Consider the following 14020-nt stretch of genomic DNA (forward strand, 5'->3'; position numbering starts at 1 on the left):
AAATCCGTGAACAAATTAATGCAACTAAAGACGTGCCTTCCATTGCCTTGGCCACAGTTAACTCCACGCCTGCCCAGGAGTCCGTGAATTGCCGGATAGATACTCCAAGCACACCTTTAATCCTGGATCTTAGCCAGAACCCGAACAACGCATCTCTCCCCTCTAGGATGGAAACCGAAATTATGGGCAGTGCAGATACGCCCGATTGGGACTAATAGATACCGAAATGGCAGAGGAAGGTGTGGAAACTGAAAAGTGTATTGGAGGAGAGAAACAAAGTAAGATGTTTTCACCTCGAATGAGAAATATAAATAAAACACACAGTACACGGCGGACAAGAGCTTGAAGGACATTCAACCATCACATACTTCCTTAAGCTATAGGGACCCACGTCTACATACAAGAAAGAAGAGTGCCGAGTGGAAAGGGTCTAATTCTAAATCGTCTGTACCTAACTGAGTCCGCACCAACCACTACCTGCCGTATCTATAAATAACCGTCTACGCACACATGAATACAGCTTCTTGGCATTTTGCTTTCCCTCTCTGTCTTGTTATGGTGAGTCTCCTTACAACTTACGCCACCCTTAATATTAATGGAGCAAGGAGTGTTACAACTCAAGCGCTGCTTAGTCGGTTCGTGAAGGAATATGATATTGACATCTTATTCCTCCAGGAAGTTAATGAGACAAACTTCCATTTCTTATATAACTATGACTATATAACGAACGTAGGTGATAACTTCCGAGGAACTGCAATAGTATACAGGAAAGGAATTCAGCTCACTGATGTCATCATGGACCCTACGGGAAGGTTTCTGTCTGCCACCTATAATAACACACGATTGATAAACGTATATAGTCCATCCGGGTCACAGTACAAACAGAACCGAAACCTATTATTTAGAAATGAAATAGTGCCCCATTTAGTGACACCTGGTCCAATAACTCTAGTAGGTGATTTCAACTGCACTCTTCACCCACGAGACCAAACAGGTACTTTTAACTTTTGTCCAGGCCTTCAGACACTCATACAGTCTATGTAGCTTAAGGATGTGTGGCAGCAGCTACACGGCTCACATGTCGAATTTACATATTGTCGTGGGGAGTCGAAATCCAGGATAGATAGGATGTACGTATCTATGGCGCAAGTACAGCTCCTCGATAGCTGTAAGGTGATTCCCGTCGCCTTTAGCGATCACCATAGCGTTCTAGTTATGATGAAGACAACACGGAGTGACAGATGCATAATGGGGAAAGGGATATGGAGGATGAATAGGTCTGTTTTCAATAATACTGAGGATGTCCAAAGTTTCACGGAGTGTTATCACCAATGCAAATTAGCTCAAAATCGCTATAGTAGCGTGATGGACTGGTGGACATATAAAATTAAACCTGTCATTAGAGCTATCGGACGGACAATAGCGTATGCGCACAACCAGGATACAAGTAGGAAAATTGAATTCTATGATAGAGTTATGTTTGATCTGCATCGCAAAGAACATCAAGGCCAAAATGTCTCTTCTGCATTAAATTCTATTAAGAGAATTATTTTAGGTATTAAGGAAAGCAGCCTAGAACAACTACATCAGCACGTAAAAGGCACCTCCCTCATCGAAAGAGAGAAAATCTCTCTCTACCACATTGCCAAGATTAGACGATCAGCCAATAAGCAATTTATTAATCGATGGGATAATGGTAAAGGGACAATGATCACTACAAAGGAACAGCTCCTTGCAGAAAGTGAGAGATATTTCCGTGAAATGTTTGCAGAAGACAGCATCTCAGAGTTCGATATTGACAGATATCTTCATCATCTCCAGAGTCATGTAGAAGGAGATGATATCACACATCTTACTAATAATATTTCCGAAGAAGAAGTGAAGCGCGCGTTAGACCATACTGCACCAAATAAGACGCCAGGCTGTGATGGGATCCCGTATGAATGGTATAAGGAATTTTGGAACATTATCGGTAAAGACCTGACACAAGTTATTAATTATGCCTTCTGTCAAAACATAAGTGATACATTTGTTGAGGGAATTATCATCCTAATTCCCAAACTCTCCAGTTGCACTTATATCAGTGACTATAGACCTATAACAATATTAAACACCGACTTTATCTACTGGCCAAGATTTTAGCGAACAGAATCAGAACTATCCTCCCTTCATTAATTACTAATGGACAGGTTTGCACTATACCTGGAAAAACATCTTACATAATCTACTGGCAATACGTGATGTCATCATATATCATTCAGTGTGTGACAACGCTTCAGGAGCTCTTGCTAGCATTGACCTCAGCAAAGCCTTCGATAGGATCGCACACTCTTATCTTTGGAAAGTTTTAAAACAGTTTCGATTTCCAAACAGTATCATAGAAACAATACAGCGCATATTGCTGTTAATATTATTTGTTTTATTTGTATTCGAAATTATAAGTTATGTATATGTATATTCATCTAGTGGTTAAGTGTAAGAGAGGGTCTCGAGCCCTAACTTCGCCACCAATAAAGGCATTATCTATCTATCTATCTATCTATCTATCTATCTATCTATCTATCTATCTACCACAAGGCATCCTCACGAGTTATGATAAATGGATTTCTATCAGTAAAATTTTCGATAAACAAATCAATTAGACAAGGATGCCCAATATCAATGGCACTTTTTCTTTTAGCAATAGAACCCCTGATTCAAAGTTTGAAAAATTATTTAACCGGACTAACTATTAACAACGAATGCTTCACAGTACACGCATACGCGGATGACATTACCCTACTGTTGACCAGTGACGAAGATGCTAATAACGCGCAAGAGACCCTCGAGACCTTCTGTAAGGTGTCTGGGGCACAAGTGAATTATAGCAAATCCTCATTATAGCTATTAGGTTCAAATGAAAATCAACAAATATTTGTCAGCTCCCGGATTCCAATTGTTAATCACTGCAAGATATTGGGGCATTATCTTCAGTAACGATATTTCATAGACGATAGAGTCTAATTGGACTTCTGCTCTAAACACGATACGGTTTCAGCTAAAGACGGAACTTTCAAGGCGACTCACCATTTTCCAAAAAGTTTGGCATATAAATATATTTGCGCTGTCGAAGCTCTGATACCTTGTCCAAATTCTTCCCGCCTCACATGTCATTTGCCAACGTGTTGAAATGGCAATTGGATTTTATCTATGGAAAGGATACAGACAGACAGACAGACAGACAGACAGACAGACAGACAGACAGACAGACAGACAGACAGACAGACTGACTGACTGACTGACTGACTGACTGACTGACTGACTGACTGACTGACTGACTGACTGACTGACTGACTGACTGACAGGCAGACTGGCAGACTGACTGACAGACAGACAAACTGACAGACTGACTGACAGACAAACTGATAGACAGACAGACAGACTGATAGACAGACAGACAGACAGACAAGCTGACAGACAGAGTGATAGACAATTAAATAGTGCATTGTTTTTGTTACTGTAGACACGACCGATACAGAAATACCATTCATCGTAAATTCTGAGCAGTGTATATTATTATGAATCTTTGAAGCAACAGTGTGCATGGGCGCCCGCAAGGGGAGGCACTTGCCCCCCCCCCCTGGAATTCTAAAGAGGTTGATGTCCAATTGTTTAATATCATACCAGATTACTTACTGACAGTCATCTAGCATTTGTTATAACCGGAAATTTCTGTAAGCAATTTAATATTGCTGACGTTATATTGGTTTTTATATTTGAGAATGTTAATGTGCCCCCCCCCCCTTGCGGGCGTCCATGGCAGTGTGCCACATGTCACAGTCCACTGGAAGAAAATACTGTACATCAAGTTCGAATGTGGAGAATGAAGCTTACATTGTCGAGTAGAAGTGTGGTGTCGATGTTGTAAAAATGAAACAGACATTCTTTTGAATGCCAGTGATGTCACCCTTGGTAAAAGTCAAATGTAGTGTCTTGTCAAAAATTCAAGCATTTTTAAAATTCTAATTATATAAAGAACGTTTTGAAATGCCAAGTCTATTCATAAATATTTTTAAACTTCTTAAGTATATGGTAAAGAGGGTGTATGGAAAGTACTTAGGTTGCACGATGCTCTCTTGTTTAAAGATGGCGGATGACAGCTGTTAAAAAGCACGTGGATTTGTTTCCAAACAAGAGAATGTGGAATTTTCCGCCACCACATTTCAAATAAAGAATGCAGCACGGTGCTCTCTTGATTAAAGATGGCAGCTTGTCAAATTGTCCGCCACCACATTTCAACTAAAGAGTGCAGCACTGAGGTTAGCGATGCAAGATGGCTGATAAAAAGTCACGTAGCTTCGTTTACTAATTCAGCTAGTAACTAAAGAGTGCAGCGCTGAGGTTTGTGATGCAAGATGGCTGCTGTCAAAAATAGCACTTCGAATTTGCCGCCACCACATTTCAAAGGTATGCAGCTAAAGAGGGCATCACGGTGCTCTCTTGATTAAAGATGGCAGCTTGTCAAATATAATGTTTCAAATTATCCGCCACCACAGTTCAGCTAAAGAGTGCAGCACGGTGCTTTCTTGATTAAAGATGGCGAATTACAGGTAACGGAACTTTTCAAATTGCCCGCTACTACATGCCATAAAGAGGGCAGCACGGTGCTCTGTAGATTAAAGATGGCGGATGACAGCTGACGAAATTGCCTGCAAGAGGGCAGCACGGTGCTCTGTTGATAAAAGATGGCGGATGATAGCTGTCAAAAAAGCACTTGGATTTATTTACCGATTCAAATCTCGCGCTAGTAAGGTTAGGTTGGCAGCACTAAGGTTTAGGCCCGTCAAGATAGCAGCACTGAGGCTAGCGACACGTTGTTGTCTGTCAAAGAGCACGAGGCTGTCAAAAAAGCACGTGGATTTGTTTACCTATTCAAATCTCGCGCTAGTAAGGTTTAGTTGGCACCACTGAGGTTTAGGCCCGTCAAGATGGCAGCAGAGAGGTTAGCGATGCGTTGTTGTCGACGGTAGCTGTCAAAAAGCACGAGGCATTGTTTACCAATTCAAATTTCCCGCCGGAAATGAGAGGGTATGTCCGGATTTATTCAGGGCCTTCTCGAACCCTCCTCTCGGGTATAAAAGTTGCGGCTTTTTCAAGTCAACTTGTCTTAAACATTGTCGAATTACTGAAAGTGTGTGTTAAGAGAGGAGGCGAGGTTCCTCATTCTTCGGCAGGCAGAACATCAGTCCAGGTAATGGCCACCAGTTTTCTATCTCTACACCTATCTCCGCAGACCGACTCAAGGAGAATTTTCTAATATTTCACTATGTAAACGCTTGTTTTATAAAATGTGAACTTTCTTCTTTCTCCTGTAAAATTTCACAAAGACTTAAACTGTAAATTGTGGATAGAGAGTGCGTTACCCCCTCGAATTCCCCTTCAATTTATCTTGCGGTGACTATGATTTTGTAACTGTTTTTCTCCTGTAAATCCCTAATTAACTTGTCCTTCTAGTCACCTCAGTATTTTGGAATTAACCTCTGTATCATCGGGCCGCGAGCCCAAGTAGGGTTTTAAAACTTGGTTTTCTAGGAGAGCAAGTGTACGCCTCCATACATTTTTGAGTTTGGGCCAGTAATGTTAACCTGTTCTTTTTCACGCAGGCCCAGTAGGATGGGTACTAGATACCCCTGTGTCATCTAAATTGTAAATTGTAGGTTGTGCCTTGAGAGGCCATAAATTGAAAGGTATTGTGTAAAGTTGCCTCGAGTAGGCCGTGGGAGTTTGGGAGGAGCGCAGTCTCCTTGGCATAAATTGTAGACCATGTAAGCTCTTGTGAAATTCTGTAATAGTTTCCTGTGTACCTTTGAGTGGCGCCTTTGGAAAGCTGTAAATCGTAACGGTTGGAGCAGAAGTGCTCTGGAAAATTGTGTCTTGGGAGATTTCTCTCCTCATCTAACTAAACGCAATATTAGAGACGTTGTAGACTTGTAAATTCCGAGCCCGAAGCTCAAACCTTATTAAGTACCAATCCTTGGGTTTTCTATTCTTGTATCTAAATTGCTATTTTGTACCTGACTACCTGTACCTGAAAATATCTTTTGTTATTAGTTAATTTTCGTCCTGGACCTATCGCCCGCTGGGCCATGAGGATTCCTGCATTTCAGTTTGTTGTGAGGCACATTAGAGGATCTGAAAATGTAGTGGCTGATGGACTAAGCCGCATGTTTTCACATGAAGTGGAGACGAATGAACAGGAAGATAGTTCTTCACTTCCCACGCCTATACCTTCCGGTATAAATGCTATTCTGACTGATACCCGTGTGTTATTTCGGGATATTGAGAAATCAACGTGAATATCCAATGCTGTCTCCTATAATGGAAACCCTTTCTTCCGGGGAACATGTCCCTTATGTGTTGCCATTCGAGGCACGATCTGAAGAAGAAAGTTGTGGTTCCAGCTGTGCTTGTGCCTATGATCTTCAAATACTACTATGAGACTCCATTAGGTGGACATTTAGGCATCCTCAAAACTCGGGAAAGATCCGAGAGAAGTTTATTTGGAAGGGCATGGGCGGTTAAATTAAAGAAATGTTTAAAGCTTGTAAATCTTGCTTGCTTAGTAAACCCACCTTGTCCACTAAGCTTGGGCTATTGCGATCGCATCACGCGTCTCGCCCCACGGAACGCCTATATATAGACTACGTCAGACCTTTCCCACAATATAAGGGAAATGGAAATAAATTCATTCTGGTTTGTGTAGACGGCTTCACAAGATTTTCATGGTTGTTTCCGACTAAGCTGGCCACCGCTCAGTCTACAATTTTTTGTTTGAATACTATCTTTGCTTCTTTTGGTCCTTGTCAATATATAGTTTCTGATAATGCTATGGCATTCACATCTACCTTATTCTACAAATTCTGTTTTGACCTGTCTATCTCACACGTAACAGCTTCTGCTTATTACCCTCAACCGTCTCTGGCTGAGCGGGTCAATCGTAATTTTCTATCTGCTTTAATGGCATTTCATCATGAAGATCTTTCCAGGTGGGATATTTCCTTGCATTGGTTAGCGTTTGCTCTAAATTCAGTGGTTCAAGAGTCCCACAAGTTAACTCCAGCCTCTCTCATGTTTATGTTTTCTCCTAACACGCCGCTCCCTACTCTTTGGTCACTTAATGACATATTACCCGAGACAATAGATCCCGATAATCTTAGAGATCGATGGAACAATGCTAAAAGCAACCTTAAAGCTTCTCACGGAAAGGTTAGAGAAAGGTATGATCGTGGACGGAGGCCCACCAATTTAGAAGTCGGAGATCATGTCATGGTTAAAAATTTTGTACCTGCAGGCAAGCTTGCCCCCTGATTCCATGGGCCGTGTATAATTTTGGATTTCCTCAACGCCAGTATAAATTCATTGGTTTGTGTAGACGGCTTCACAAGATTTTCATGGTTGTTTCCGACTAAGCTGGCTACCGCTCAGTCTACAATTTCTTGTTAGCCGCTAAATCTTGGCGGGATTTGAAGGTTATATTTCTTTTAAGAAGAATAGTAGATCTTAAAATTAATTAGATGACAATATGGAGGTCTTCTTCCCCAATCCTAACAAATTACACTATGCATTATCATCAGAGTTGTAAAAGCTTCCCTCTAATAAATTTCCTATTGTCCATTTCCTGGTGGCCATTACCTAGCCCACGTCTCCAAAATCCATGTATTGCTGACACACACTCCCCTTTAAATGCGCCCGCTTCTCCACCACCTGCAAAAATATATATAGTACTCTCAAGCACCATCAAAACAATCTCTGTCGCCAAGATTATTGTTTCAGTGCCCTCTCAGTCGTTGGCGGCCGCGTCTGTACATCTGGTGAGCGATACCGGAGTAGGGTTTTGGCCCACTCCACTCTAGTCATAGCTCCTTCTGAGCGGCTCGTCGGAGCTCCATCTTTCCGGCAAGGGCTGAGGTGCGGTAACTATACCACCAACACATCTGGGAACTGTACTTCTACATCTGATCTGCTGCGACCATCACCATGACGACCCCTCTCACAATAGCGGGAGAGGTGTATCTCACAGTACTTGTCGGATCCGGGGGACCAATCCCGAGTATCGGCAGCGGCGGCCGGTCTGCCGTCAAACTTGATCACCATATCCGAGTCTTCTACGATTAAAAGAAGACTTCAAGAATAATTTCAAAGTAAAGTGCCTACAAAGGACTTTCAGCGCGATATTTCTCATCTGTTAAATTCCAACGTTAAAATTTTCTATTCTTAAAAGTTCTACTATGTCACCCCAGGAAAGGACCTTTTTGGAGGGGAGGGGAGGTCTGTACCGGGAGGTACACATCAACCTCGCACATTTAAAAGAAGTGCCTTAAGAAACGCTATCTATCGAACGAATCTTGAAACAGCTAGTGCATGAAGTTGGGACATAGATCAGAAGATGTCACCACAAACAATAGGGTAATATGTTATTTTAAAGTTTCCTAAACTGACTGGATTTCTTTCTTTGGTACATCAAGAAGTTCGCTCTCTTCTCCACAGATGTCTCTACTAAAAAACTGAGGTCATGCACTCTGGTGCAAGGTGGATTAATTAGTGATTTAAAGACATTTTGTGCTTATAGGTTTTCTCCACAGAATTGACTTCCATTATTTGTGATATCAAGGTTTGCAACACTTCCTTCTCATCCCGCCAGCTTTTGAGTCTGGCCAATGGTAAATTTCCTGTAATTATTTTTCACCCAATCATAAGTTTCTTGTAATTTCCTAATTATCCAATAAAATGAGAGGGTATGTCCGGATTTATTCAGGGCCTTCTCGAACCCTCCTCTCGGGTATAAAAGTTGCGGCTTTTTCAAGTCAACTTGTCTTAAACATTGTCGAATTACTGAGTGTGTGTGTTAAGAGAGGAGGCGAGGTTCCTCATTCTTCGGCAGGCAGAACATCAGTCCAGGTAATGGCCACCAGTTTTCTATCTCTACACCTATCTCCGCAGACCGACTCAAGCAGAATTTTCTAATATTTCACTATGTAACCGCCTGTTTTATAAAATGTGAACTTTCTTCCTTCTCCAGTAAAATTTCACAAAGACTTAAACTGTAAATTGTGGATAGAGAGTGCGTTACCCCCTCGAATTCCCCTTCAATTTATCTTGAGGTGACTATGATTTTGTAACTGTTTTTCTCCTGTAAATCCCTAATTAACTTGTCCTTCTAGTCACCTCAGTATTTTGGAATTAACCTCTGTATCATCGGGCCGCGAGCCCAAGTAGGGTTTTAAAACTTGGTTTTCTAGGAGTGCAAGTGTACGCCTCCATACATTTTTGAGTTTGGGCCAGTAATGTTAACCTGTTCTTTTTCACGCAGGCCCAGTAGGATGGGTACTAGATACCCCTGTGTCATCTAAATTGTAAATTGTAGGTTGTGCCTTGAGAGGCCATAAATTGAAAGGTATTGTGTAAAGTTGCCTCGAGTAGGCCGTGGGAGTTTGGGAGGAGCGCAGTCTCCTTGGTATAAATTGTAGACCATGTAAGCTCTTGTGAAATTCTGTAATAGTTTCCTGTGTACCTTTGAGTGGCGCCTTTGGAAAGCTGTAAATCGTAACGGTTGGAGCAGAAGTGCTCTGGAAAATTGTGTCTTGGGAGATTTCTCTCCTCATCTAACTGAACGCAATATTAGAGACGTTGTAGACTTGTAAATTCCGAGCCCGAAGCTCAAACCTTGTTAAGTTTTCTATTCTTGTATCTAAATTGCTATTTTGTACCTGACTACCTGTACCTGAAAACATATTTTGTTATTAGTTAATTTTCAGAAAAGAATTATAACCTTTACTTTAAAATTTTAAAATAATCTTTGTCTCTCTTAGATAGGCCCATTCCAGCCCACACATTTTTTCATCTCTCTCTGTTCCATGGAAACTACGTAACAAATAGTATAAATAAAATATAGTAAACAAACCATTTAAATTTAAATATAGTTCATTATAATACTGTTCAATTAATAAATAAAAATGGTGCACCATACCTTCCTTCGTCATAACCATTTACTAGAATCCATAAGGTTAACTAAAATTTGAAAATTTCAAGAAGAATAAAAAATGGGTTGAATAAGTTAGGAGAGGCTTCTGACAGTCCCCCAGTGAAAGGATCATTCACCCGCAATCCCCACATAAACATAGTTCCACATATCATCACTTGCAAGTAAAACATAAACATATAGTGACGAAAATGTTTAACGCAAGCATTCCCTTTCTGTTGCCAAGACACTGGGTTATATTCACTGACATTTCGCAGTGTTTGAATGCGACAATTATGTGTTATTGTTATTTAAGAATTTGTGCAGGAAAAAACTCGGCACCCCGGTGCATGATCTCTTCATTCCAGCGCAGTTTCTGTTGCCACTCCAACTTCAACCGTATTTCTTGATATTTCCTGAAACAATTAACGAAATTCGTTTCCCACTTGAAGTTGACGTTTTCTTTGTTGCAGAAGAATGGGTGACGAAGAAGAAGACGGAGTTGACGACAACTCGCCAGATTGAGACTCGTGTTAAGCGCCAAGTGGTGCTAGAAGACGGAAAAGTTGTGGACGACTCAGGGCCTATCGTAACCACCAATACCACCGAGGACACAGAGAAGCAGGAGAGCAAACAGACGGAGGTATGTAGAACTAGTGGTAAGCGACTAATTTCGACGTAGATGTGTATGGAACATTCTCACCAACTAACAACGAGATCTACGTAGCACTAATATAAATTATGTCCTTGTTTTGGGTTATTATAGGAGACGTCACCATACCAGAGAGCTTACATGGAATGAACGCATTAAGTAACAAATTCTTCAAACAAAATTTGGATTTAAATGTATCAGTCAATCAATACTGATCTGCATTTAGGGCAGCCGCCCAGGTGGCAGATTCCCTAACAGTTGTTTTCCTAGCGTTTTCTTAAATGATTTCAAAGAAATTGGAAATATATTGAACATCTCCCATGGTAAGTTATCCCAATCCCTAACTCCCCTTCCTATAAATGAATATTTGCCCCAATTTGTCCTCTTGATTTCCAACTTTATCTTCATATTGTGATCCTTCCTGCTTTTAAAGAAGCCACTCAAAATTATTCTTCTACTAATGTCATTCCACGCCTTCTCTCGGCTGAAAGCTCGGAACATACCACTTTGTCGAGCAGCTTGTCTTCTTTCTCCCAATTCTTCCCAGCTCAAACTTTGCAACATTTTTGTAACGCTACTCTTTTGTCGGAAATCACCCAGAACAAATCGAGCTGCTTTTCTTAGGATTTTTCCCACTTCTTGAATCAGGTAATCCTGGTGAGGGTCCCATACACTGGAACCATACTCTAGTTGGGGTCTTACCAGAGACTTATATGTCCTCTCCTTTACATCCTTACTACAACCCCTAAACTCCCTCATAACCATGTGCAGAGATCTGTACCGTTTATTTACAATCCCATCTAGGTGATTACCCCAATGAAGATCTTTCCTTTTATTAACACGTAGATACTTACAATGGTCCCCAAAAAGGAACTTTCACCCCATCAATGCAGTAATTAAAACTGAGAGGACTTTTCCTTTCTGTGAAAATCACAACCTGATTTTTAACCCCATTTATCAACATACCGTTGCCTGCTGTCCATCCCACAACATTATCGAGGTCACGCTACAGTTGCTCACAATCTTGTAACTTATTTATTACTCTATAAAGAATAGCATCATCTGCAAAAATCCTGATCTCTGATTCCACTTCTTCACTCATATCATTTATATAGATATATAGGAAAACATAAAGGTTCAATAATACTGCCCTGAGGAATTCCCCTCTTAATTATTACAGGGTCTGATAAAGCTTCGCCTACCGGGCGAGTTGGCCGTGCGCTTGCATCCGGGAGATAGTAGGTTCGAATCCCACTATCGGCAGCCCTGAAAATGGTTTTCCGTGGTTTCCCATTTTCACACCAGGCAAATGCTGGGGCTGTACCTTAATTAATGCCACGGCCGCTTCCTTCCTACTCCTAAGCCTTTCCTATCCCATCGTCGCAATAAGACCTATCTGTGTCGGTGCGACGTAAAGCCCCTAGCAAAAAAAAAGCTTCGCCTACTCTAATTCTCTGAGATCTATTTTCTAGAAATATAGCAACCCATTCAGTCACTATTTTGTCTAGTCCAATTGCACTCATTTTTGCCAGTAGTCTCCCATGATCCACCCAATCAAATGCTTTAGACAGGTCAATCGCAATACAGTCGATTTGACCTCCTGAATCCAATATATCTGCTATATCTTGATGGAATCCTACAATTTGAGCTTCAGTGGAATAACCTTTCCTAAAACCGAACTGCATTCTATCGAACCAGTTATTAATTTCACAAACATGTCTAATATAATCAGAAAGAATGCCTTCCCAAAGCCTGCATGCTACGCATGTCAAACTTACTGGCCTGTAATTTTCAGCTTTATGTCTATCACCCTTTCCTTTATACACAGGGGCTACTAGAGCAACTCGCCATTCATTTGGTATAGCTCCTTCAAGCAAACAATAATCAAATAAGTAGTTCAGATATGTTACTATATCCAAACCCATTGTCTTTAGTATATCCCCAGAAATCCTATCAATTCCAGCCGCTTTTATAGTTTTCAACATTTTATCTTATTGTAAATGCCATTGTTATCATATGTAAATTTTAATAACCCTTTAGCAGTAGTCTCCTCCTCTATCTGGACATTATCGTTGTAACCAACAATCGTTACATACATACATACTTGTTCATTAATTATTATTCCTGGAATGTCCTTCTTGGAACCTGTTTCTGTCTTAAAATACCTATTCATACACTTCCATTTATCACTAAAATTTGTATGACTGCCAATTATGCTTGCCATCATGTTATCCTTAGTTGCCTTCTTTGCTAGATTCAATTTCCTAGTAAGTTCCTTCAATTTCTCCTTGCTTCCACAGCCATTTCTAACTCTATTTCCTCCCAATGTGCACCTCTTTCTTAGTCTCTTAATTTCTCTATTATAATAAGGCGGGTCTTTACCATTCTTTATCGCCTTTAGAGGTACAAACCTGTTTTCAAATTCCTCAACAATTGCTTTAATCCCATCCCAGAGTGTGTTAACATTTTTATTTACCGTTTTCCACCGATAAAAATTACTTTTTTAAAAACTGCCTCATGCCTGCTTTAAGTAAATTCAGACCTCCCGCTACAATCACATTCCTTTCCATGTCGTTTCCCACATAGCTGATTATCTTATCAAATAATTCTGAATCCGTGTTAGTGCTAACTTTCCCCGGTCTGTACACTCCAAAGATATGAAGTTGCCTGTTATCCTTGGAAATCACCCTTACACCTAGAATTTCATGTTTGTCATTCTTAACTTTTTCGTATCTTACAAATTCTTCTTTCACCAGAATGAATACTCCCCATCCCACCATTCCTATCCCATCTCTACGATACACACTCCAGTTCCGTGAGAAAATTTCTGCATCCATTATATCATTTCTCAGCCATGATTCAACACCTATTACAATAGCTGGTAAGTGTATATCTATTAAATTACTTAATTCTATTCCTTTCTTTAAATACTTCTGCAGTTCAACACTAACATTTTTATGTCATCCCTACTTGACTTCCAGATTCCTGTACCCTTATCACCGCTCTCTAGACCACCCCGTTTCCCTGAACGTATCTCCCTATTACCCTTCCAAACAAATTTCCTACCTTCTACGTACCACTGCGGTTTAAGTGAAGGCCATCTGAGCGCAGATCCCCATCTCCTACCCACCGATTAGGATCTAGAAACTTCACTCCCATTTTCCCACATACCCACTCCATTGTCTCATTTAAATCCCCAATCACCCTCCAGTCAGTATCCCTCCTACACAGAATTCCACTGATAACAACCTCCGCTTCCTTAAACTCCACCCGTGCTGCATTTACCAGATCCCATACATCCCCAACAATTTTGGTACTTACATCAGCTTGCCTCACGTTGTTGGTACCAACATGAAACACTACCACCTACT

At 40.8% G+C, this 14020-nt stretch overlaps 1 protein-coding gene across 2 annotated transcripts in view; it reads left to right on the forward strand.

The window, feature by feature from the left end:
- The window catches only part of chas (chascon), a 920317-nt gene that overhangs the window by 402192 nt on the left and 504105 nt on the right, over positions 1-14020 (forward strand). For both annotated transcript variants that reach the window (XM_067142274.2, XM_067142275.2), the window contains exon 4: positions 10471-10640. In XM_067142274.2, coding sequence (XP_066998375.2) covers positions 10471-10640 — 170 coding nt within the window. The remainder of the gene's footprint in view (positions 1-10470; positions 10641-14020) is intronic.

This window comes from Anabrus simplex, chromosome 2 (genome assembly GCF_040414725.1).
Source record: "Anabrus simplex isolate iqAnaSimp1 chromosome 2, ASM4041472v1, whole genome shotgun sequence".
NCBI classification, from domain to species: Eukaryota; Metazoa; Arthropoda; class Insecta; order Orthoptera; family Tettigoniidae; genus Anabrus; species Anabrus simplex.